General features: G+C 36.3%; 2 protein-coding genes across 3 annotated transcripts in view; one reads left to right on the top strand and one right to left on the bottom strand.

Annotated features, from left to right (window-relative positions):
- The window catches only part of Abcb1 (ATP binding cassette subfamily B member 1), a 183550-nt gene that overhangs the window by 96984 nt on the left and 58749 nt on the right, over window positions 1–27817 (bottom strand). The gene's annotated exons all lie outside the window — the stretch shown is intronic.
- Rundc3b (RUN domain containing 3B) overlaps window positions 21768–27817 on the top strand; it is a 152361-nt gene continuing 146311 nt past the window's right edge. For both annotated transcript variants that reach the window (XM_027956116.3, XM_027956115.3), the window contains exon 1: window positions 21768–21967. In XM_027956116.3, the coding sequence (XP_027811917.1) occupies window positions 21849–21967 (119 nt within the window). In that variant the 5' untranslated portion in view covers window positions 21768–21848. The remainder of the gene's footprint in view (window positions 21968–27817) is intronic.

Raw genomic sequence — 27817 nt, 5'->3', positions numbered from 1 at the left:
CTTTGAACTTGCTAATCTCAAATGAACTCTCTCTTGGGAGCAAGGTGAACTCAGTTCAGTGAACTGGTGTTCACTCACTCATTCTTTAAAAAAGGTTTCAGATTTGTCAAATGACATATCTCTTTGAAATATACTTCCTATAAGTAAGAAACAATGTTCTTTCTCATAGATGAACACAGTTGTTTAAATCTGATTTTACAATTGTAACTTAAGAAATATTTTATTTTAAATTTCTATTAGGAATTAATTTATTTATTTGACAATATTAATTGAGTACCTACTAGATGTTATATGCTATTCTGTGAACAAAGTGTATATCCATGAGTAAAACAAAAATCTCTGCTCAGGCAGAACTTATATTTAGAGGTGGGTATAGGTAGATGAACAGAAGTATATAAAGGTAGTTTAGTTATATTAAAAGATGGAAAGTACTATGGGGAAATTAAAACAGGGGAAGGAGACTGGGAAAGTTAGGCAGGCAAAGATTACAATTTTAAGTAGTATGGTCAGGGGGAAACCTCATCAAAAGAAGTGACAATGAGCCAAAACAGGAAAAAAAATTTTAAATAGTGCAGCTAAGGTCTTGGAAATCCTTGAACATTAATGCTTTTGAAGTTATTTCTTTAACATGGTTTCTACTATAGGATAATTCTTATGCTACAGTATTTCTCTCTGGATTAATAGATGTTTGGGTTTATAAGACAGTGTAAAGGTCAACATATGCAGTTCCTTCCTTACACTGAGTCTCTGAAGTGCCAAAGTTGATCAAAGCCAGACAGTCTGTTAGAAAGACAGAAATTAACAACATAGGTTTTCTGGCATGGTACTTGCTGTTTTTCTATCATACCGAGAGGAGATTTCAGATTAGATCACATGGGATACATGTTGGAGGGACAGGGCAATCCTGTTCTCTAGCTAGTTTTTGTTTGTTGTTTTTTTATTTCACATCAAGTTTCTCTCATCTTGATTTTTGGTTTTGCCCTTGACCAGCTAGACCAGCCCAATTTTGTTACCACTCCTCATGATCCAGTAGAACTGTAGATGCTAAAATGCAATCTACTTACTATATTAGTGTCTGCAGATCATGTATTTAGGATTCCAAGGTCAATCAACTGAGGCCTGAGGTTTATTTTGACATGCAACAATGGAAATATAGGAAATATTGTTTATTACAAGTTGCATTTTTGTTGTAATTGATAATAAAGTTCTCTACAAATATCTACAATAATGTTAACACATACAAAATGAGGGACTGGGCTGGGGATGTGGCTCATGTGGTAGTGTGCTCGCCTGACGTGCATGCGGCCCGGGTTCGATCCTCAGCACCATACACAAACAAAGATGTTGTGTCCGCCGAAAACTAAAAAAAATAAATATTAAAAAAATTCTCTCTGTCTCTTAAAAAAAAAAAAAGAAAATGAGGGACTGATACTAATCAGAGTAACATGAAAATTCTGCAAAATTTATGGTATGACTTTAAGACACAAAAGAATTCTTTTTTTTCTTTTTTCTTGTATTTCTTCTTTTTTTGTGTGTGTGAGAACCAGATGAATTCTGATTCTTATCTTTTAGTTGACTTTCTTTGTATTTGTCCTTCCTAGTGAGGTATTCCGTAATTCTGACAAGTATTTAACTGTGTTATCTCTATTTGACAGTAAGCCATGACCTTGGAGGCAGTGTTCCTACTTATTGCCAAGTTGCACTTTAGTGTCCGTATCTAGAAACTAACTTTAGCAAAAATTAATATTCTGCTATGGTTTTTAGCTTTGTTTTCTTTATTTTTCTTGATCATTATGTATCATAATCAAATAGTGACCACTTATTACCAGTTCATCGAATGGCAAAAGCGAAACTTTCTACTGTCCCATAGTCAGGTTTTCCTCACTCTCCATCATCTTTGTTACCATTTTAAGATAATAAATTATAAAAACTGTACTGCAGAAATTGCCACCTAAGTGATATAATGTATTTCACATTGAGTACTGACTACACAAAACTTTTGATTCTGCCCCTAGATTGGATTCTCTTTTAGCCTGCACTATAATGAGTACACAGCAGCAATACTTACTCAGTTCAGAAACTCAGGGGAAGGGGAAGAAGTCATCCCTTCTCCCTTACTCTGAATGTCCAGTTTGAATCTATTTTTTCTCAACAAGGACAGTGACCATGTCTAGACTATGATAACAGCCATCCTCTCTTACTTGGGCTACTTTGTTTCATAATAGTTTCTCCTCAAAGTAATTTGTAAAAATGCACATAATACCATATGATGTTCCTTGGTAAGACTTACAGCTTCCTGTTGCTCTCAGGTTTGATACCATTGATCCTCCATGATGTGGCCCCTCTGAATTGCCCAATACATCCATATGTGTGCATACACCCAAGCATAAACCCTACACCTGAATAACATAGATTCATTTTTCAGGCTTGGTTTAAAGTCACTTCTCAGGGAAATATTCCCTATGCTTCCTGATTACACTTGCTCCCCTTGATAGTAACTCACAAAGTATCTTAGACTGTCCCCTCTTATTGTATATCACAATTACAACTTCTGCTCATTATAAAATGTGTCCTCCCTATTGAGTTAAGAGCTTTGTAAGGGCATACCATCTCTGTTTTATTCATTTCTGTTTCCTAGCACCTGCAGCATAACAAGTACAATAGTTGAATACAGAGTAAGTATTTACTGAATTGAGGAATGACTGAATTGACATCACTGGTCTTCCCTTTACTCCTACTCTATTTTCGTGGGCACTCTTTTTCAATTCTCATTCCACATTTTAGAATAATATTGCAGGGTCTTAGCTGGCAAACAAAACACTGTTTTAATTTGACATTCTCAGAAAGATTCCTATCTTTTGAGATCATAAAGAAAATATTATATTCATATTTTTTAAAACAATGCTTGGAGCAGGTTTGAGTTCTTGGATCTATGAAGATTTGATTTTTATCTTTATGTATATGTTGTAACTTAAAAAACCAGGAAATGGAGTTTCACAAAGGAATTTTTTGATTTATGATGTTTTTCATAGAAAAATGTAAAAGATACAAATTAATCATGTTTACACACAGAGCAAATCATCTTTAGTTAAGAGAAAGATAAACAATTTGAAAATTTCTTAGAGACTCTGGTATGTTCAAGATTTGTGGCCAGTATTAGAAGGTGAACCCTGATGTTTACCGCCAGGTATTCTATCCTGGTAACCTGAGGCCACACACAACACATTATAAATTTTTCAATTCTTAGCTCTTCATTCCGGATCTAAGAATTCCATAGCAACAATATTTAACAAATATTAACCAATTGTGCTGACCATCCTAGACACAGGAGAAATAAGTTAGTCTTTAACCTTAGAGGAATTTTTTCCTGCACTTGAGGAAAGGGTAATAATGACTAATATTTATTAAATCAGATATTTTCATTAATTTTCTCATATTTATTTATTTATTTATTTATTTATTTAGCACAAGGGATTGAACCCAGGGGTGTTTAACCACTGAGCCACATCCCCAGATCTTTTTATTTTTTATTTTGTAACAAGGTATCACTAAGTGGCTTAGAGCCTCACTAGGTTGCTGATTCTAATCTGCAAATTCTCCTGTTTTAGCCTCCAGTGATGCAGGGATTATAGACATGCACGACTGCACCTTGCTAATTTTCTCATTCAATCCTTAATCTTTAATCTTTAAAGAAAAAACTAAGGTTTTGCCTGACAGAATAGAAATTTTAATTCAGGGTCCCATGTGAAACTTTGAACTCTGGAACCACTCTATAACTACTTCTAAATATTTCTTTTGAGTTCAGAACCACATTATATGTTTAAGAAGCAGAATTGAGAGTTTAGAGTTTTCAGGTAGTATACTACTAAGGAAAAAAAATCTCTTTTTAAGTCTATATTTCTACTTTTTAATTTTTTTTTCTTGAAATCGTGTACATTAATGCTAAATGTAGCTACATTGAAGTTTGCAAGAATAAATATTCTAGATGCATTATCTTTCTGTTAGAAGGGAACTCAAAATGGTCTCTATCAATGTACCAAGGAATGCAGTTCAAGATCATGAAGATTTCAAACCATCCTGGCCCAGCATTTGTCATTCTCAAAAGTAAAATTAGGCCCTACTGCAATTAATCAGCTAGAGTGTGTTTGAATGATTTGATGAACAGGTTTTATAGCTAGATCCTGGATAAAGTCTCACTCTCCAAGTAACCTTTGGACATGACAAGACTGGCAACTAAATGAAGAAAGAAGTTGTCATAGTCACTATGGGTAAAGTGTTAATGGGAGGAGTCTTCAGGAATTACTAGCAGCCTTGGAGTTAGAACACGAACCTTTCTATAATTGGCTGAATTACACAGTTCCTTGTATTCTTCAATGTAGACCTAGAGAATATCTTGTGTGTGATTTCATGATTGCTGAGGAGCACTGGCATCCTATTTGAATGGCTTCATGACAAAGTTCTACCATTTAGAGTGGAAACATGAATACAAAACAGGTTCCTGACGGTTGATCCTGGTGGATCTGGATATGAGTTTGTGGAGGGTATCCTTCCTAGAGTCCTTCAGCTATAATGCCAGATCTATGGCAGGGTTCATAAGAAAAGTATAAAGGGTTCCTAAACTAGGGGGCAGTGAGAAAATTCCACTCTAAGAAACTCAGTCTTATAATTAAACTTTGTGAAAATTTTCCTGATTATGTTCAAATAAAGTGGTCTAAATTAGGATATAAAAATAGAATTTGAAAAGAAAAAACTTTTATAAATAACTTTTCTTCATACAGAGAATTACAAGTTTTATGTGATTTCCTGTAAAAGAAACAAAGGAAGTTCCTGGAAAAACTTAACCTTTTATTTATTGATTTTATAAAGTTTTATCAGAACACAAGAATTTATCTTTTAGAATGAAGAACTTCTATACTTTAAAAAATTCCTTTAATACTATTTTTCCCCATTTAAGTATTCAATTATATGTTAGTACAAGACCTTGGACCCTTTGGCACTGGTCCTGTGACAAATGGCAAGGAATAAAAATTTATCCTTGTCTTTAAGAAACTCACACAAATTGGTATCTGTTGGGTACTACCAACAGTTAAAAAAAAATAGCTTAGGTTTTGTGGCTGAGCAATCCAGATTCTTCTAGTTGAACATTTTCCCCTTAGATTTATTAATACTTTGACATATATTGAGTCTGTATCTTTCTTTCCTGGCAAATATATGTTCTAAGATATTTTGGTATATTTCTATTCTAACCCACTATATGTACCGTTTAGAATTTATCTATCACAAGGAAATGTGACTGCCAGCTTTAGTGGGTAAACTTTTTTTAAAAATCTTTTTTATAGTTGTAGATGGACAGCATGCCTGTATTTAATTTTTTATGTGTTGCTGAGGATTGAACCCGGTGTCTCACACATGCTTGGCAAGTGCTCTGCCACTGAGCCACAACCCCAGCCCTTCAGTGGGTAAACTTAATTACAGCTTTTAAGAATAGACAGCAAGTACTTTCAAAATAACCATGCCAAATTTATAGTTTACTTCTCTTTTTGTTCTTTTTGCAATTTATTTATCAGGGATAGTTTGATTATAGTATGATACATTATTTTTTTAAAAAAAATCATCCTTTCCTCAGATATAAAACCTGAGTTTCTTTAATCAAAAATTGGGTCTAAGAAAAGGAAATTACCAGTCTTGGAAGCTTTACTCTTATTTAGCAACCTGTAAAAACTTGGCCTCTGTTAAATTATCCTGGGAGTTTATGATAATATTTAATATCCTTTCTTTCCTTGCTCCTCATTTTGACCAAACAATTCTAAATAACTTTTTTTAACTTTATAAAGCTAGCTTTTCTCTCTACCCAAGTCAAAAACTAAATGAATAAATATATAAAATTATAATGAAAGGAAAACCTTGAGTAGGGTTTATGTGTTATAGATTACAACATTTCCTAGTTAATTGCCTTTCAAAGTTCACGAACCAACATTATATTACAAATCATCAGATCAAATAAAGATATCTTCAAGGTGAATGTTAAGTAAGAGGAGTGTTTCAATCTGAAATAAAACAAAATGAGATGTGTCATGAGTTGGCAAGTTTAGGTATTTATAATAATTATTTATAATAATTAAATAATTTAGGTACTTATAAAATATTTATAATAATTCTTTTTTTACTGCTTCTGCTACACTATAAATTCATTAGGAAAGAAGCTTATCTATCTTGTCTACCTCTATAATCTCCAAAAGCCTATGTAGAAAATAGGGGCTTCATCAACAGTGACTGAATTAATGAATGGGTAAGGTCAGACTGCGTGCTTAGTCCACTGAATTAATAAGAGGCCTAGGAATTAAGAAAAAATGGGGAGGTTTTCTACAATAACCACCTGCTGGCTTCTTGTCTTTGATCTCTATTCCCTCACAAATTCCATATTATTACCAGTGTCCTAAATTTGTTAGAGAAATAAATCTAAGCATGATAACTTTTAGTGACACCCAATTGCCTACACAGTTCAATCTCCTTTACATGATACGCAATAGGTTCTGAATTCTGTCTTCAGTTACCTGTTTTAGTCTTCTGTCTTGCTCCCTTGCTCCAATGTTACCTATCCAATTGTAGCTCCAACGTCCACCATTTTCTTTCCTTCCCCAGAATTGCTTATTCTGTGCTCTGCCTGTAATGATCTTCTTGTCAAAGTCCTCTCAGAGAACATCTACTCAGAAAGTCCTTTACCACCTGTTGAGTCCAAGTAAAGCTAATCATGCAGCTTTGATATTTCAATGTACTGTGTGCAGATACGTGAATAAGGTACTTGTTGAGGAATTATAATTGTTGGTGTCCATGTTTATGTTTTCTTCTAGTCTCTGAGCACTTCAAGGGATAAGATTGTCCTATTCATCTTTGTAACCCTAGCATAATACCTAAAATATATGCCTAATAAATGATGAGTGAATGGGGAAAAAGAGATAAAACTGGAAAAGAAAGCTGAAGTGGAATTAAATGACTCAAAAAAGTAACAACTGAAAACAATTACATGTTAAGTTTTGTTCTACATAAAGTACAAAACACAATTTTTCCCCTAATGGAGTTTATGTCTTAGCAAGGGTGATTAAAAATGAACAAATAAATGAGTGGAAAAATGTAATATTGACATGGCAATAAGTGCTGTAGAGACCAACATAGCAGTGAAAGAAGCTAAGGAATTCAGAAGAAAGGTGTGACCTGAAGAAAAAGAATGAGCCCTGATGATACCTAGGACAAACACTCTAAGGCAGGAGCATCCCTATCAAGTCCAAGAAACAGCAGAAGTAGTGTGGCTGGAGCAGAGTGACCCAAGGGAAAGAGAAGCCGGAAGTGATATTAACATGACTTGATTAGTTCCTATAGAGCCTGGCAGGTCACTGTGGAGACTGACTTTTGCTCTGAATAAGAAAGAAAACTACAGGAAAGTTTGGAGTGAGGAATATTATCTTATCATTCTATTAAATTGAATTTACATGCTTCATAATGAAATATGTAGATTTATGTTAGAGTTGTCAAATTAGCTTATTAATAAGACATACTCAAAGGAGGAAGGAAAAGGAGAGCAAGAGGTCCTATAAGAGTCCAGGGTTTGTATGTTTGAAAAGATATATTTAATCTAATTTTATTTAGGAAAAAACCCTGATTTTATTAATTCAAACTATAGAAAGTAAAGTTTTTTTTACAAAAACTTCTTGACTAGTAGAGATGGGAGGATACTAGAAGATCAAGGAAGCAAACATTGAGAGAGAGCCTAACAATTAAACTTGTGCTTGGTTTTGTTGATAAATATGTTCTTAGTAAATGGAAGGCATAGTTTACATCTCTATGGCTATTGCCTAGTATAACATATTTTAGGGAGAGTAGACTTTAGCATTGTTTAATTTCATAGTAATGGTTTAAAACAATAAGCATCCATCCTTTCAAATTATGTTTGAAAGGATGTTTGCTATTTGTTCTTATATTGGTATTATCTATTACTTGGAGTAGTGACATCTCAAATGTGAACATCTTCTGGGATATTATTGGCTTATTGTGACTCCTGTATTTCAAGGCCTTAGAAGTTTTATGCAAGATGAGAAAAGGTCAAATGTGATTTAAAACTCCCTATTGGGCAAACCTTTAAAATGATAGTGCATTTGTTATAAGACTATGATAAGAGGAAATATTTGATAAGAGGATAGTGTTCTGGATAATCTGGAACTGACAAAAATTTTATGTTACAAAATGTTAAAATCAAATTCATGAAACCTTTGCCAAATTATGTATTAAAATTTTGGAGACACTGACATGAGATTTGATGTTCTGGGACCTCTTCCAGGAAGAACAATTAATGATAAGAACTAAGACTTGTATGACACTTGCCAGGCCCTGTTCTAAGAGCTTCATTTGTTATTCATTTAATCTTTCCCCAAATCATATGAATCACATACTATCCTCATTATATCCATTTTCTTGATCAGAAAACTGAGATACATAAAAATAATGTAATTCATGAATAATGTAGTTCATAACGGGCAGAGCTAGAGTATATCCTTAGAGTGAAGACAGGTACAATTTGAAAAGAGCTCAATAGAGCATATTCATTGTTCCTTCTTCTAAGAGATATCTGCAGAAATGTTATGGATAAGGTATAGGTATGGAATGTAAATGTGTGGCAAGGAGAGGGAGGATGAGCTCATGGGAGAGAGCTATGAGCTGATTTGGGTTATATATTTTATTTCATCTATTCCATGAATTAGAGTTCTGCCTGGCACTGCAAGCTAGGAATCACAAAATTAGTAAAATAAGTTTATCTAGATCTGCTCATTTCGGGATACTATTAAATGGCTCAAGGCCCTGGGCTATTTGCTAAATTTGACTTAAGTGGGGAAGATGCTCAGGCATAACCAAGCCAATCTTGCCATCTTCCAAGGATGCACAAGAGGCATTCCTTTTAAAATTATTCATCAGCGCTGGGTACCATGCCTATTGTTCCAGCTACTGTGGAGGCTGAGGCAAAAGCATCACTTGAGCCCAGGAGTTCAAGACCAGTCTGGGCAACATAGTGAGATCTCCATCTTGAGACAAAACTAAACAAAGCACAACAACAACAACAACAAAACCCATCAGTTGTCCAGTTGTTTATTTTTTGATAGAAGATGATAATGTCACAGGAAACCAAAGCTTTGATGAGGCATATGTTAAGTATCACAAAGGAGGAGTTTTCCATCAGCTTCACTAGGTTAGAAAATGCTATAGGTCAGAAAATACCGAGTAACTACATGTGTCCTTTTCCTTGAAGGCAAAACTGTTGCCCAGGAAAATCCTAAATAAAACTTCTCGCTTTATTTGCTCTTAACCTAAAAACCACTAATTTTGGAGGTTACACAGATGGGCGATACATTATTAGTGTCCCATTGACTTTGCTATAGATCATACCTCTTATGTGTGGGTAGTGATCATAACAGTTGTGAAAGTTACTCTTTGAGGACCTTGAAAACACAGACTCTCCATTTGGGCTTACAAATACCTGATGGGTGACTGGAATCAAATGAAAAGTCTTGGCTTCTGTGCCTTCATACTATGTCTGTATCTTTTGTTACCTTAACCTTTGGTTCAGATTCTGCTCTGTGCTACATGTAGATGTGTTGGTCATTTATGTTTTTTTTTTTTTATCCAAACTATAATATAGGGTCAACTTGACCTAGACCTGCATGTTCTCCTGCCTCACTTTAAGGTTAGAGACACCTGCAGCCACCATGACCAGAAACACCAGACCATGAAAGGAATGACAAGAGGTAACACCCAAATTCCTGGGAGGTCTCCACCTATTTCCAGAAAAGACATGAATATTCCTCCCCTTTATTAGCCTATCCCTCTCCGTCATATTTTCTCTCATATCAATAGCCCTCATTCTCCTTGAGTTGAGAAACTGATTTATCTCTCTTTGTTCACTGAATAAAGCCTTTTTCCTCAAAACTAATCTCTCAGACATTTTCTGTGGGATGAGCCTCCAAACCTGGGTTCAGCTACAAAACTACAGTGTATTATTGAAAAGGCAGCAGAGTTTTTGGTTACTGTTTTTCTTCCTCTTTTACAGAGCACAACTTGGTTCCGTACATGAGATTGCACAGTAGTGCTGCCTATTATCAGGAATGCACTCGGCCTTTAGAGCAAGAAACGGGAGCTTCTGATCACAGACACTGCATCACCCAAGCCATTAGGGAAACTCTAATAAAGTTTTGAATTCTGAGTATTGTCAAATCATTTCAAGGCAAAACTTTTTACTGATGTTTTCAGTCATTCTTCACAAGGCAGCCAGAGTGCTAATTTCAAAATTCACATCTGATCTTGTCAGCCTCTTGTTTCAAACTCTTTAAAGGGATTCTCAGTGCTCTTAAGATAAAGATGAAAATGTGATCAGTGAGCCTGTGTGTAAAGCAAAGCTTGTCTTCCACTCTGGTCTTTTGTCCAACTGTGCCCTCATGATTCCTGAGCTCTGGCCACATTAACCTCAGGCACAGTAGATTTCCTCTAGCCACAGGTCATTTGTACTTGTTCTTCCCTCTGCCTGAATATGTTCTTCCTCCTTACCCGTCCTTCCTTCATCCCTCAGCTCCATCATCACTTCCTTTCCTGATCCTGCAGTGCCATGGTATTGTTCAATTCCAAATGCACAATTGACATTGTCTTCCGTAGGAATAGGACCTTCTGAAGTCCTGTCCCAAATTTACCCTTTTGTGTAGTGTCCTCTCCTTTGGATAATTTGTCATACTTTATAAGTGTATGTTTAGCTAGTTTTTGACTAACACCTCTCTCTCCCATCTAAACCTTAAGCTCTATGAAAGCAGGAAATTTTGCTCACTATTTCATCCCCACAACCTAATATGATGCCTGTCACATAGTGGACAAATAAAAATATTTATTGAGTGAAGAAAAATGACAAACATTCTCCTAAGCCATGGAGATCACCAGTTGGCTGATGGGTATTTTGAAATTAGCTAAATCAAAATTCCTATAATGATATCAAGACAACTTGTTTGCATTGGGGAGGACATTGCCAAATTAACAGACATTTAACAAAATAAATCTCTTTAGGGAATACATTGCTTTTCTCTTCTGTGGCTAAAACAGAATTCTAAGATGGCTTTCATGATCTCCACTCCCTGGTATTAGTACTCCTGTGGTTACCTTACTTTGCATGGCAAAAGATTTTGCTGATATAATTAGGTTTACTAATTGATTGAACTTGAGATCCAGAGATTATTTAAGTGGGCCAAACCTAATCACCTGAGCCCTTTCAAAGCACAGAATTTTCTTCATCTAAACTGAAGTAGTTAGTAATTTGAAGTATGGGAAGAATTTCATGCACTGTTGTTGGCTTGGAGATGGAAAAAGTCACATGCAAAAGTCAATGACCAGCCAGAAAACAAGGACCTCACTCTGACAACTAACTGCAAGAAACTAGATGCTGCCAACAGCTGGAATGAACTTGAAAGTAGATTCTTTTTCAGGGATTCCAGATAACAAAGCTCAGTTGACCCACTGATTTCAGCCTTATAAGACTCTGAACAGAAAACCCAGCTGAGTAGTGGCAGACTTCTGACCTACAGAACTTTCAGCTAATAAATGGGTGTTTTAAGCCACTAAATTTGTCTAATTTGTTAAACAACAATAGAAAACTAATATAACAATTATACATAGTCTTCCAAACTGTGCCAAGAAATATTTGAGAGAATATTAACATAATTAGCAAGGCCAAGTATATTAATCATAATGAATTAAACATAAATTTGATACAAATGATATGAATGATGACTGCAGCATTCTTTGCCTTACTTATTATGTTTATTGGTTGACTTGGGTAAATATATTTGGCCAAACTTGTGAGATGGAGAATACAGCTAAACTGTTTTTTAACACAAATCCGAGATCTTAGTGGGAATATATATTTAAATATATATATAAATTGGCCCTGAGATTTCAAGGGAAAATCGTTAAGAACATTGCTGTTTTGGTATATTTTAAACTGCCTAAACAAAATTTACTTGTAGTAAATATGCAGTTTAATTCTCTTTATTTACAGATCTCTCAAACAGAATTTTCTTTAATATCCTAACATTTCATTGAATTAGACAATATTTTCTTGATAACATGGTTAAAAATCCCGTTTAGAAGTTTGTGAGTACCCCATTTCACACTAAGATATAGTCTTTATCAAACTAGTCCTAAGATGATTTTCTTAAAAAGTACTTAACTTTGATCATTTGCCTAAGATAACTTACAGAAAATTACTTTGTAGAAATGGCATTCATGCATTTTTAGCTATAAAAACAATTTTTTTTTTTTTTTTTTTTTTGGTACTGGGGATTGAATCCAAGGACACTCAACCACTAAGCCACATTCCCCCAGCCCTTTTTGGTATTTTGATTTAGAGACAGAGTCTCACTGAGTTGCTTAGGGGATCACTAAGTTGCTGGGGCTAGGTTTGAACTCCTGATCACCCTCCTCAGGCTCCCCAGCCCCTGGATAATAGGCATGTGCCAACACATGGGCCTGAAAACAAATTCTTGATATTAAAGAGATTTGCAGATTTGCATGTTGTTTCACTGACCTCACTTTTAATCTTTCTTTTTCTAAGCTAGTGCCTATTTTTACAATGTTTTTCTACATTTTAAAATATAAGTTAATAACTGATAAAACAAGTCTTCTGTCATTCTTCTTTACCTAGTAGTCTTGGCCATAGTTGCATGTTTATTCTTAGAGATAAAATTTAGAATCACTTTGCCAAAATCTGAAAACATAAATCCATGTATTTTGTTGTGGATAAATTGGTCTCTCTGGTAACTTAGTAATATAATAAATATAATAAAAATAATTTTATTTAATGCTTATTGAGTGCTTACCAATATTAAAACAGCTATATGAATTAATTAAGATGATGTAAAGTCTTATCTGGAAAGTCAATAGAATAAATTGCAAAGTCTATTGAAAATAATAAGTACATTTAAAAAGGTGGTTGTGAAAAAAATGGATACTGCTATTATATAAAAATTATAACTTGTTATGAAATAGAATTGGAGGAAATAAACCTAGTCACAATACCAATCTGGAATTCTATAACAAAACTATAAAACTTCATAAGGAACTGTGCAGAGTGATGCATGCCTGTAATCCCAGCTACTTGGGAGGCTGAGGTAGGAGGATTGAAAGTTGGGTACAGATTCAGAAACTCAGTGAGACCCTGTCTCAAAAAATAAGTGAAGGGCTGGGATGTGGCTCAAGCGGTAGCGTGTCGCCTGGCATGCGCGGGGCGCTGGGTTCGATCCTCAGCACCACATAAAAATAAAATAAAGATGTTGTGTCCACCGAAAACTAAAAAATAAATATTAAAACTAACTATCTCTCTCTCTCTCTCTCTCTCTCTCTCTCTCTCTCTCTCTCTCTCTCTTTAAAAAAAGTGAATAAATATAAAAGTAAATAAAAAGATTTGGGGATGTAGTTCAGTTATAGAGTGACCCTGGATTTGATCTCAGTACCACAAATAAAACAAAACAAAATCCTGCAAAAGAAAAAAAAAACATGCCCCAGAAAAATCCTCTACCAAGAGAAATAAAAGAATATGTGAGAGGGCTGGGGTTGTGGCTCGGTGGCAGAGTGCTTGCCTAGCACATGTGAGGCATTGGCTTTTATTCTCAACACCACATATAAATAATAATAATAAAATGTATGGGTCCATCTGCAACTAAAAAATAAAAATAAAAAAAGAATACGTGAGGAAATAAAGAGCTATATCATAGTCTTAGAACAATTCTTGCAAAGAAATTAATGTTACTTAACCTATAAATTCAGTGAAACTCTAATCAGAATCACTATAGGCATTTTTGGAGGGGAGAATGTATCAAAATGATTCTAATGTTTTTATGGAAGACATTCCAGAATTTCCTCAGGACATCCTGAAAGAGAATAATGGGGAGATACTAGTGCTACTTAATAGTAAAAAAATGATAAGGTTTCAGTACTTAGATTTTTTTCTATCACTTGCTCACAAATGATAAATCAATGGATCAAAATAGAAAACCCATCAGTATATGCAAATATTCACAATTATTCAGTACCTGACAAAGGTGGCAATTCTGATCAATGGAAAAAGATATATTATTTAGTATTAATATTGGATAACTATTGCGCATTTGGGAAAACAAGGCTCTTTTTTTACCAATTGATTTTTACATAAATATCAAATAAATATAAATATCAAAATGAAAATGAAAAAAAGAAAAATAAATAATATTACCAAAAGACAGTTAAACTCTTACACAAAGCCTTTCTAAGTACCACATGAAACCCAGGAACCAAACAAATGAAAATGTAAAAATTGTGACTGCATATAAATCCAAAATTTCTGGGCAGAAGATTATAAACAGACACAAATGAGTAATAACAGACTAACAAAAATATGTTTTTATGTTGACTAAATGTGGAATTAGCCCACTTAGATAAAATTAATTTCATATCTTTATTGAATGTCTGGAAAAAAGTTGTGAAATACTGATGTTAGCTGTCTCTGTGGATTTATCATTATGAATATAAACCTTTATTACAAATGCAAAATTAGTATTTAATGATTAAATGCTAAATTAAAATTTGAAATCAGTAGGGAAAATTGATCATTTAATAAATACAATTGGAAAAATAGTTAATAAATAATAAAGTAATTATTTGCATATGATAAAGAATGAAATATCTGTATAATCTTGGGGGTGGCAGAAGCTTTTCTAAACTGAAGGAAAATATTAATGAATTTTCTTTATATAAAACACTTTCAGGGCTGGTGTTGTGGCTCAGTGGTAGAGTGCTGGCCTGGCTTGTAGGGGAACCTGGGTTCCATCCTCAGCATCACATATAAATAAATTAAAATAAAAAGATCCATTGACAACTAAAAAATATTTATAAAAATAAAAATAAAACATTTTAAATATTTATAAATAAAATAATATTGCCTCAAAAACAAAGTAAATAACAAATCAGGAAATGTATTTGTTACACATGTAAAATACTAATATGACATTAAGCAGCTACAATAAAACGAATACTTTTTTTGAAAAATATAAGTAAAAGATATGATAGGTAAAATCCAAAAACAAAATATAAGTGGACAATAAGAACATGAAGTAAACATGTAAGTTCCCTGCCAATAAGCAAGTTAAAAAACAATGTATTTTCCTTTGCTTTTTACATGGAATAACAGCAAAAATAATGATACTATTTAGCGTGAGCAAGAATGTAAGAATACTTATGTACTGTTAGTAGAAATGTAAAGTGGTGAAACACTTCTAGGGAAAAAAATTAATTTCTAACCATTAAAATGTTGCATATCTTCTGACTTAACATGTAATTTCTGAATCAAAACTATAGGAAACAAGGTCTCTTAAAAAGAATAGTCATGGATATGCAGATATTGCAATGTTAATATTGTCTATATTTTAGTTAGAAACAGGCTAAAAGTTCTGCAGTGTGGAGCTGATCAAATATTTTAGAAGAATATTCATTGTCTTCAAGGTGACAGAAAAATGATGATATGGTATAGAAAGAGGAGGGGACAGGAATGGACAGAAAACTCAAGTGCTGCAAGAGGGTGACAGCAATCACCTTGCTAGTATAATAGTTCTGTCTGGTACAACATGAATCTGGGGTACTTTTCAATGAGAAAGGTAAGAGAGGAGAGACGTGAAAGAACTGCTGCTGCCCTCTCTCAGGTGATCAGGATTGTCTTGCTAGCACCCATGGTGAAACTTGTTCTATATTACTTACAAAGCACATGGAGGCCTGAGGTTTGTGGCTCTCTGTTATCTAGAGACTCTGCTGATCCAAGAGTGAGTGATGTAATCGGCAATGTGTACAGTCCTTCCAGGTTTATGCTTCTGGGTTTTTTTTTTTTTTTTTTTTGCAGTGCTAGGGCTTCATGCATGCTGGCAAGCACTCTGACACTGAGCATATCCCCAGCACATGGACATGGAATGTCACTAGCACATGGACAATGTGTGTATCTTAAGCAGGGCAATGCAAGGGGTTAGGGTTTTTTTAACCTTACCTAGAGCTACTTTCTCAAAATGAAACATTAGAAAAAGCAAACAGATTTTACATATAATAGTTCTTTATTTCAATCCTGGCTCTGCCATTTACTGTGTTACTTCCTACTTAATGTCTAAGTCGGTTTCCTGTTTGGAACTGAGAGAATAGAATAGTACCTACTTCAGAGAATGTCTCTAAAGATTAATTGATATAACTCATGCAATGTCTGGATCTTTTTTTCCTCTCATACATACTACTAATTTTACCCATTCAGTGGATTCATTCTATTAGCTTTAAAATATGCTCAAGTCATGTTTTTGAAAAGGAAAACACTAAAGTAATGAAATATCAATATCCTTCTACTCAAAGTTCTCCTATACTGCCAGTCTCTTTTCTTCCCCCTTCACAACAATTTGTGTGTATGTATGTGGTAGTGGGGATCAACCCCAGGACCTCCAGCATGCTAGGCAATCATTCTACCACTGAACTACACCTCTAGCTCACAACTTTTTAGAAGAGTTGTTTGATCTTCACTTCCTACTGACTTTTACTCATTCCTATTTGGCTTTCACCTTCATTGATCTACCAAACAATGTTTACTAGCGCTTATTGATTTCTACGTAAGGAAATTAGCTCTTTGTTCATGACATTAATTTCAAGAATGATTTCTCAGTCTGATCTTTTTTATATATAATTTTTTAGTTGTAGGTGGACACAATAACTTTATTTCATTTATATGTGGTGCTGAGGACAGAACATAGGGCCTCGCATGTGCTAGGCGAGCACTCCACCGCTGAGCCACAACCCCAGCCCTGATCTTTTTCTTTTTATTTTGCTTAGATTGATTCTTGATTTGTGGTTTTATAAACATCTGTATCATCCATTGTTCCAGTCTTTTTTTGTTTTTTGTTTTTTTAAGATTGCTGAGTTTGTGGCATAGTTAGAAAGTTCACTTCTTCTTTGAGATTAAAATAAATTATGGTTTGGTAAAATCACCTTGTCTTATAGCATTTTGTATATGAGTACACACAGAGTTTACATTTGTAATTTTATCTCTTTTGATAGAAGGAGATTAGGGAAAATGGTGAATGTGGATGGTATGCACATTCAGTACTAATAGAATTCATATAGGTTGGATTAGGAATCCACTGTTTTCTTTTTTTTTAATTAAATCATTTTTATTTATTTATTTTTTAAAAATATTTATTTATTTATTTATTTAGTTTTCCAGCGGACACAACATCTTTGTTTGTATGTGGCGCTGAGGATTGAACCCGGGCCTGCACACATGCCAGGCGAGAGCGCTACCGCTTGAGCCACATCCCCAGCCCTGTTTTCTTGATTGTTATTGTGAATCTTTTTATATCTTTGAATAATTTTTATGCCAGTGATCAAATAAAAAAAGAATTTGAACAGGCACCAAAAGAAGTTCAAAGAGCAGTATGAAAACTCATGGAGCTGTAGTAGTGTAATGCTATATACAAGATAAAATTGATTAGTAATCTCCAGATTAGTAATACAGAAATAGAGACCTAGGACATACAGCTCTGGATAACTGAGTAAAAGCCTTATCAAATAAAGACTGCTGATAGCAATTTAATGACATGCCTTAGATTTTAAAAAAATTGCTTTATTAAGACAAAATCTTTTTAAACCAGTACCAACATGTCAACTGAGTCCCCCAAAAGTAATGAATGAAAATAATAAAGTGGAATTTTACTGTCTTCAATCATAACTATAACCACCAAGTACAGGTAACATGAAAAGGCACTTGATGCTGGACACCAGATTTCAAAAATGTTAACATGTCACTTTTCTTGTTCCAATATGATTACTCACACACTCTGTCTTCTTTGATAAATACCTCAGAGATTTGTGTGTTCTCTCTCTCCCTAAGGACATACCAAGCACATGTGTACTTTCTACTTCTTTTCCTATTGTTGTGGTGTGAACTGATAAATACAATCAATAAGAGTGTAAGTTATAGGTTATAGATTAGTAAAAAATATAGATTATATAAGATTTTGAAAAGTGAGATAAGACAATTATAAAGCAAGAACTCTCATAGACAGGCCTAAGACTCCATTTTGCTGCCTTCTAGAAAAACCTGTTACAAGAGCTGTTTCTGAGAAATTGAAATGAAAGCTATTTTCTTATAAAAAAATTGTCTTTCTGAACTTTGTACCCCACAAATCGCACTCTACTCAGGATGCAGCCGTGGTCTGGTTGTGGTGAGCTACATCCTGAGTGTGAATGCCCTTGTGGGTCTATATGATTTTGAAGTAGATTCTCACCCCGCCCACTCCCTACCCAAGTTCAGAATGTGACAGTCTAGCACCTGCTTGAACCCAGGACTGTGGTCAACTGAAATGCAAAGCTAATGCTATTTTAGCTTCTGATTATCACTTGTTTGCTGACTGGAGAATTCCAGTCCTGCCTAGAGCCCACAGGTCCCACTTATTAATGTTTTAATTTCTATGATTGGCTAGCTTACATGACAATAAGCAAGTCACTGAGTTGTGGTTTTTGTGCTTTATATTCTCTTTGGATGGACAAGGAAGCTGCTGTCCTCTCACAGAGCTTGAGTCTCTGTGGTGGGTGACAGTCTCTGGCCAGGTAAATAAAGCTCTCTTTTGATTTGAAATTCGGACTTAAGAGTGTTCTCTGAGGTGAGGTGTCTCCCCATATCGTTATGTAGGGTTTTTTTTTTTTTTTTTTTTTTTTGTGGTAGCAGGGATTGATCCCAGGGATGCTTAACCACTGAGCCACATCCCTTTTGTAATTTTTAGAGACAGGATCTCACTGAGTTGCTTAGGGCCTCACTAAGTTGCCAAGGCTGGCTTTGAACTCAACCTCCCCAGCCATTGGGATTACAGGTGTGCCCCACTGCACCTGGCCTTATGCAATTTTAATCTGTAATTTAAAAAATAAGAATATGGGGGGAGCTGGGATTGTGGCTCAGTGGTAGAGCACTTGCCTGGCATGTGTGAGGCACTGGGTTTGATCCTCAGCACCACATCCATAAATAAATAAAATAAAGCTATTATGTCCATCTACAATGAAAAATATTAAACAAACAAATAAAATAACAATGTCAGGCTGTGGTTGTAACTTAATAGTAGAGTACTTGCCTAGGATGTTCAAGGCACTGGGTTCAATCCTCACCACCACATAAAAGTAAATAAAATAAAAGAATAAAAATACACAATAACATTAAAAACTGACAACATCAATTTAAGTAGTACTTGTCATTGCCAGAATAAATATTTACTGAAACTGCTTGCATAGCCAGTGCACCGGTTTCCTAATGGCTACTCTGAATTTACACTGTTGGGCTACCAGGAAAAGACAAGTTAAGACGCAGCTCCTAGGAAGGAAACCTCACAAGTGTCTATGTAGAGCAGACAAGAAATGTTTGAGAACAGTGCACTAACTAGCTACATACACCCGCTTGTGGAAAACTCCCTCGTTTCTATTTACTTGAGATATAAAGTCTGCCTAAATTATTTTCTCATAATTTTAATAGGTGAATATGTATTGTAGTAACTTAGTTGAGACAGATGTTTTTTCCTATGGAGTTTTTATCCTACCGGAATTAGCTTTAGTAGGCATAGGTGAGAATCTGCCCTGATTTTAATCTTCAAAATCTTGCCCTGCGTGGTGGCACACACTGTAATCCCAGCGACTAGGAGGCTGAGACAGAAGGATGGCAGGTTCCAAACCAAATTCAGCAATTTAGCGAACTGTAAGCAACCTAGCAAGACTCTGTCTCAAAATAAAATATTATAAAGAGCTTGGGTTCAATCCTTCCTTAGAAATTAGTACATACAGCTGGGGAGGCTGAGACAGGAGGATCGCACACGTTCAAAGCCATCTTTAGCAGATTAGCGAGGCACTTAGCAACTCAGTGAAACCCTGTCTCTAAATAAAACACAAAATAGGGCTGGGGATGTGGTTCAGTGGCCCAGTGCCCCTGAGTTCAATCCCTGGTACTCAAAAAAAAAAAAAAAAAAAAAAAAAAAAAGAAATCGGTAACACAGTTTCATTATACAAAACACCGCATAAAAGGCATTCAGCACAGAATACACAGAATTACTGTGTATAATACATAAATACAGAAATCTCTAAACTATATGTGCTATAACATTCTTTGACAGAAATTTCAAATCCAGAGGTGGAAGTTGTCTGGATTTTGAAGCCGCTGAAACTGCGAAATTTCAGTAAAAATAATGTTAAATGTAACCTCGAATTAAATTTAAGGCACATTTACTAAGAACGTGTCTTATGCAGAGCATTGTGCTAAGTCCTATGGAGACAGGAGTTACTAAAAATTTCTTTCTAAAACCTGGGCGCACCGAAAGGGTAGCGAATAGCGAGTGCCAGAGGTCTTGGGCCAAAGCCTGGAGCCTCCCGAAGGTGACACCTGAAAGGTGGTGGTGAAGCTCTGGGAAGGGGTCGCTTCTCCACAAGCGCATCGCGTCGAGGGCGCGCTCCAGGTCCCTCTAAGGGAGCAGCCCGCCCTGCCAAGGCGAAACGCCCCTAGGCTCACTACCTACCCCAAACTGGGGTCACTACCCAGGACGCGAGCAGACTACACATTCGCAGTAAACAGGTTCTTACGCGGGTGTTCTTTCCTGGTTGCAGGCACTGCTGGACGCTGAGGTGAGAGCGCTGTGATGTGTGGAGTCAAAAAATCCTTGGGCTGGGGATGTGGCTCAAGCGGTAGCGCGCTCGCCTGGTATGCGTGCGGCCCGGGTTCGATCCTCAGCACCACATACAAACAAAGATGTTGTGTCTGCCGAAAACTAAAAAATAAATATTAAAAAAAAAAAAAAAAAAAAAAATCCTACCATCAGTGTCCCAAGAAGGACATTCTACGGGCAGTTGTCTTCCTCGAGCTATTGTGTCGCTCTTTATCAGGTCCGGGGAGGGCGTTAGGACAAAAGGAACCCCCCTCCCTTCTGGTTAATCAGGCTTCTGGTCGGGTGCTAGTGCCAGCCCTGCTGCATCCTTGCCTCTGAAGCTACGGAAGCCACCGGACTAGGGATCAGTCCTTAAAGCTTGAGACTCGGCTGCTAAAGCTTAGCTCCGAATAGGTGGGCCCGGACACACTGGGGCCCGCATCCCACAATCCCCGCGCTGAAAGCGGTGCTGCTTGGTTGCGTTCCGACTGACTGCAGCACGCGGGCGGCGAGCGCGAGCCCGGCGCCTTGACAGCTGCCCACGCGTCGGGGCGGGGCTCGGGCACGTTGCTTTAAAGGTCCGCGCAGTCGGCCCCGCCCTCGTGCGGTGATTGGCTCCAGCCGGTGCAGCGTTTACCCGGTAGGCACTGGGAAGGCGGGGCTGCGCGCGCGAGGCTCGGGCCCTCACTGCAGTTGCCCCGACTGGGCGCCTGTGGCGGCAAAGTGTGGGTGGTTAGGAGTGCGAAGCTGAAGGGCTCGAGCGCGCGCCGGCTGCCCAAGTCCCTAGGGAAGTAGGGGAGCGTCCGACGCCGGCTCGCGCGCGCCACCCCGCGGCCGGCGGCGCGCGCGAGGGTGGAGGTGGTCCGTGTGTGTGAGCGCGCGCGCGCGCGCGCGTGTGTGTGTGTGTTTGGAGCACCGGTGCAGAGGGCCAGCCGTCAGTCCCTGGGTGCGAATCCCTTGCTGTCTTCCACACCATCCCGCTTCCCCTACGTCCCTCCCTCAGCCCCACGGTCGCGCACGCAGCGACGGCCCCGGGAAACAGGTGTGGGGGGCGTGCGGGGTCGCTCGAGACAAAGGGGGCACGGGGGTGAGCCCGCCATGGCCTCCCGGAGCTTGGGGGGCCTGAGCGGGAGCCGCGGCAGTAGCGGCGTCTGCAAGAAGAGCCTGAGCGCCCGCAATGCTGCGGTGGAGAGGAGGAACCTGATCACGGTGTGCAGGTAGGCGGCCGGGGCGAGGGGAAGGGGCTTGCTGGCGCCGCGGGCCGAGGGCTCTGAGCAGGCACGCGAGTCCCCGGGGGGTCCCGGGGCTGAGGGGCGGTGGTCCCAGCGTCGCTGCCTTTTCTGTGCCGGCCGTGTCCGGCGGCGTCCAGGGGCCAGGAGAGGAGCTGGTGTCTGGGCACTGCCGAGGCCCCGGACTTTCCATCAGTTCTCGTGCTGAAGGCGACCGCGGGTAGGGCTTGGGGCGGGGCCGGGGAGGATTTGTTTTGAACGTGCAGTCTAGTGTCAGAGTGAAAGAGGAGGTTAAGGAGGAAGAGCTCTTTAATTTAGTGCACATTAAGCTGTCAGCCAGCTTCTGGTAAAGTAGTTGCTGTGATTGTTTATTGTGTTCCCTCAAAATCGGAGCGCATTTTGGCTTGTTTACATATATCTTCACTCCTTCCATCCCACAAATATCGAGTGCCTACTGCATTGTGTGTTCGTGGGTAGGTACTTACAACTATAGTGCTAGGGCTGTTTGTGCACTACCAGAAGAGTGGGACGATGGAGGATACCTAGTCTTCATGTCAATGATTTATTCCCAGGTCTGCCCTTCCTTAAACGTTTTCTAATTACGAATGTAGATTTCCCTTCCACTAGAAATGTAACACAAAAGGGATAATTATTATCTAGTAGCCTAATATTCAGAAAAAACTGATTTTAATATGCTGATATGTTTTAAGTTGTTTTTAAAATTACGTTGTTCCATTAAACCCTAATCAGCAGCCAGCAATAATCCTCACAGAATTGGATGATGAAACCTTTTCCTCCTTCGTAATTTATATCTGTACTTAAAAAAAAATCCTCGTGTTAAAAAATGTGCCTAGCATCTTAAGCAGAATACAGGTTATTGTATTAGGAGTTATATTCAATAACTTTGAGTGACTTTAAAAGTTGGGCTGTTATAAATATTCATCTATCTAGCAAGAAGATCTGTCTCACTGACAGTTGTGGCATTTAGAATTGTAAATAGTAAAATAATATGGAATATTTGTCATTTTTACTGTGTAGGATACAACTTTTGAGAGAGGCTTTATTTAATTCTCTTAAAATGAAGCAAATATTTTTTAAAGTTAGTTAAATAGAACATTATAAGTTACGTGGATTTTCTTACCTTTACTTTACAGATATTAAAAAGATGTTTTAAAATGAGGATAGTTCCAAGTCAGGTTCAATCATGTACAATGCTTGAAGTAATATATTTCATAAAAGATCCATCATAGTTAAATTTCACAAGGCAGTGGTGTCATCTGCTTTTTGCTTATTAGTCTTTTATAATTCTTCCCAGTATAGCATCTAACAGTTAATATTTATTGAATGAATAAATTCAGTGGTGAATACTACTCATTTTATTTCTCCATTTTAATCTTCACTGGTTTTAGATCATTTGCTGTTCATTTGTGTCCTCATCAGGGTCAGTTTAGTAAAAGAAAGGAATCTGTATTTCAACCTTATTTAAATTAAATTTTCAGCTATGTTTGAGAAATTTCAGTAACATCATTAATGTATGTGTATGTTTAACTAGGCTAGTTGTATTTTCATTAATTTTATTTATATATTTTCTACTTTGAAATTAATATAAATGCTGACTTTAATTACAGTTTATACACACATTTAATATAGTAGCGGAAATAAATTTCAATTTCTGGCTTACATTTCAATCTGTGTAGTTATTTAGTTGATGGTACGTATAAGTTATCTATATCTAGTAATGGTGTCTATTGGATAGGCTTTATCTAAATAACTTTTACTTTTTGGAAAAAAGTAATTATGGGCCATTTGTAGGTTTTAATAGACCCACCCCAATTCAGCAAAATGAACAAAGTAGTATTATGCATTTATGCTGCTTTGGTTTAACTTTGAAAGTTATTAAATTTCACCCATGGCTTTTAACGAGTTCACTCTTTATATCTCAAATCAGAAATGACTTGATATTTAAGTTGGGAAGAAGTTGGTTTAGTGGAAATACAATTGGGTTCCAAGTTGATTTCTTCATTAGCAAACATGTACTTTAACAAGTCCTGCAACCTTCCTATTTTCTGGTTTTGTCATCTGTAAAATAATATTGAACTAGATTATTGGTAACTTGCAGTGATAGTCCTGAAATTAATAATAGCCCTTAAACAAAATATGCTCATATTTTACTTATTTCAAATATGAGCAGGGTCATAGTATTGATAGGTATGTGTTTACAGCAGTCAGGTGAGGCATGTGCATTTTTTTTGTAAACAAAAACACTTTGAATCTTCTATTTTGTGATTCTCTGCTGATATTCTGGGATAATTGAACAATTTATGAAACAAAAACAAGCAAAACGCAAACCCCACTGCCACATATCATACTTAAACAATAATGCTTTTTCCTTAACCCTTAAACAATTGAGGTGTAAAGCCCTGTGAAATAAGTACACGATTCTTTAGGTTTAAAACTTTATAAGAGGACGATATTATTACAGTTTAGCACTTTGGAAATAGCCTGTTTGGTTAAGTAGGACAGTCAAGGAAAAAAGCTGAACTGAATTTTGGCTCATTGTGATTGTGTATATATGTAATTATTTCATTACTTTTTTCCCCTAGTGCACAGTATTGCATATTGTAGACTTAAAACGTCTGTATGGTTCTTATCTCAGCAAATAAGTACAGTTTTATTTACACTTTTTCACAGATTGTGGTGAAGAAAAAGTAGATAATTTGAAGACTTTTCCACACTCAATTCCAAAATATTCATAGACTGACTTTGGCTCTCTGCACGAACTACTATTTTCCCTGGACATTAGCACATTGAAAAACTAAATTGTTAAAACTTTTCAGACTTTTTTTAACTTACATTTTTCATCCATAGAAAATCAGACAGTCATTTTTTGTTGTTTTTAAGCTTAATGGTTTACTAAAAAGCTGAAATATTACTTTGATTTTAGTTCTTTTCGCAAATAATTAAAATCTAAATTCTCTTTCAATGGATTAGCAATGTTTATGAGCAGATTATTAAAATATATGTGTTTAATAATTTTCATAAACATTTAAAAATAACATTTGTCTCAGTTTTTAATCAATACTTAAGAGATAGGTCCCCCAATTGTCATAATTTTCCTGTCTTTTAGATAGAAAGAACTAAGAGGAATTTAGGGAGATAGTAGGATGAGTTAAGCAAGGTAGAGACAGATGTTGATTTCACAATTAAAATACTTTTAATAACATATACATAGGTCAAGATTGTATTTCAGGACTTGAATATTATTTCAAATTAGATTAGCACCTCATTTTTTTTTTTTACTGTAGTCATGGAGTAAAGAACCTGTATTATTTGAAACTAGTGTTTGAATTAAGCTTAATATTGTACCATCAACTGTAGTGTCTTACTCAGCATTTATTGTAAATGTAGTCTTCTGTATAACTGAAGCTGTAATTTAAGTGCTCACATTTAAACCACAATAAACAATACTTAAAACACTTTGAATAAATTGCTTTTAAAAAAGGACTGTACATTTCCCTACCTTCTTTAACAAGATTATGCATGACATAATAGCTTACTGATAACTTTATTCTGGACATGTTTCTATGAATATGCTCACTGTACAATGATTGCCCTTTGAGACTCTTGAGGTCCCTAGAGGTTTTTGCTAAATGGCCCCTTAAGATTGTGTGTTTGGTGTTCTTTGTTTTTACAGGCTGCTATTTCTTCCTACCAAGGTAGCTGTTATTTCTTACAACTGTTTCTAGCAGCTCTTTCTTTGCACTTCTCATTTTGACTTGCTGATTATAACTGTGAGCTAGGAGAGCAGATAACTAAATTTCTAATGTGTATGTTCTTTTAAAAAAAAAGCGCAGAGGTTTGAGTGAATTTGAGCAATTTAAACTTCTCAACATTCTGGTTGCTGAACAATCAGAAAAATGTCTGTCGCTGTATTTGAACTTGCTGGGAGAGATGCAAATATGTGAAATATTATTGAATATTATTAGCAGCTTAATCCTTTAAATAACTGTAAATGCAGTTACTTGTTTTTCTTGTTACTGTTTGCTTGAGTGTTCTTAAGACTGTTCATATCTTGACTATAATCATTAAAATACTTTTTTTGGCAGTAGTAGGGATTGAACCCAGGAGCAAGTATTCTACGGTTGAGCCCTTTTGTTTTAAGACAAGTCTCATTAAGTTGCCCAGACTAGCCTTGAATTTGCAGTCCTCCAGTCTCAGTCTCCCTGATAGCAGGAATTAACAGCCGTGTGCTACTGCACCCAGCTTGATTGTAATACTTTTGACTAAAGTTTTGTTAGTCATGCTGTAAAGTAGAACTTTGGGTTGGGACTTTGATCAGCATTAGGTATATTGCTTTGGAGCAAGTTTGGTAAGTTTAAGAATTCTTAGTACCCTACTGGTAGGTGCTTAACATGGAGATCCTCTTTTTAGTTGCTGGTTCTAGGTAGACTTTTCAGCACTCACAAAAAATCATCATCTTTTCCTGCAGCTAAACTGGTTTCAGATTAAGTGACAACAGAAAAGAGCTATCTCCCAGGCATTTACTAGGGTGTATTTGTTTTAACTTTGTGGCTGCTGGATAAATGTCAAAAGTGGAGTTAAGAGATTCAATAATCACAGGGGAATGTGTGAGGCTTATCCACTCTTCTGTTCACTCTTACAGGTTTATAAAATTTACTTCTGGGTCAGTCCAAATCATCTTAGAACAGCTGAGTTTGTACACTGTGTTGCTCCTTGCTGTGCTATCCCCATGTTATCTATTTTGTATTAGTAAAATTTCATCAGTGAAATGATGTATGTTGAGGTGTGTTGAGAGTCATCAGAAGAAGCAATCAGAGAGTCTTCTTGAACTTACTATCAAGAACACTGTTATGTCAAAAAGTAGCTACATTGGGTGAAGACTTCTGTGAGAAATATCTGTGTTAGCACCAACAATTGTATTACTAAGCAATTAATTTTCTTGTATCTACTGACACATGGATATATAACTGACAACTTTATCTTTTTATTGAATAGTTTTAAGAAATCTTAGTGTTAAATCTATACTAATCTCTAGAAAATACATAGAACATTACAGTAATGCATTTAACCTTATTCTTAGCTCTACTATGCCCCAACATTTGGTGGAGAGATGAGTAATGGGGATTGAACCCAGGGGTACTCTACCACTAAGCTATGTCCCAAGCCCTTTTATTTTTTTATTTTGAGATGAAGTGCCACTAAATTACACAGGTTGGACTCCTAAGTTATAATCCTCCTGGGCTGGGGTTCAGTGGCAGAGCGCTTGCTTAGCAGGTGTGAGGCAATGGGTTCGATTTTCAGCACTGCATATAAATAAAAGAAAGTTCATCAACATCTAAAAAAACGATTTTTTAAAAAAAATTGTAATCCTCCTGCCTCAGCCTCCTGAGCAAGTGAGATTACAGGCATGTGCCGTTACTACTGGTGTGCCCCTTCTTTTTAATAGAAATTTTATTGATTTATATGCTCAGAAAAGTGCACCTAGCATAAATATACTGCTCAACCCCCCCCCCCTCATTTTGTGGCTTTATTTTTCATTCTACAGTGTGTTTTGATCAATGGAAGTTATTTATTGAAAGTAGTTTAAATTTCTTTCATGGCTAATGCTGATTGTGATCATAAGAAATCTGCTTACTCCAAAGTAATGAAAACATCTCTTATTTTCTTCTAAACCTTTATTTTTTCACATTTATACCAACAATCCATCTTCAGTTTTTTTTTTAAATTTATAGTATTATATATAGGGGTCAAGATTAAACATTTTCATTATCATTAGGAAATTTTCCTTTTTATCTTTAATAATGCTATCTTAAACAC

Source organism: Marmota flaviventris, chromosome 1 (genome assembly GCF_047511675.1).
Source record: "Marmota flaviventris isolate mMarFla1 chromosome 1, mMarFla1.hap1, whole genome shotgun sequence".
NCBI lineage: Eukaryota > Metazoa > Chordata > Mammalia > Rodentia > Sciuridae > Marmota > Marmota flaviventris.
This window is presented reverse-complemented; position numbering and strand designations above follow the sequence as displayed.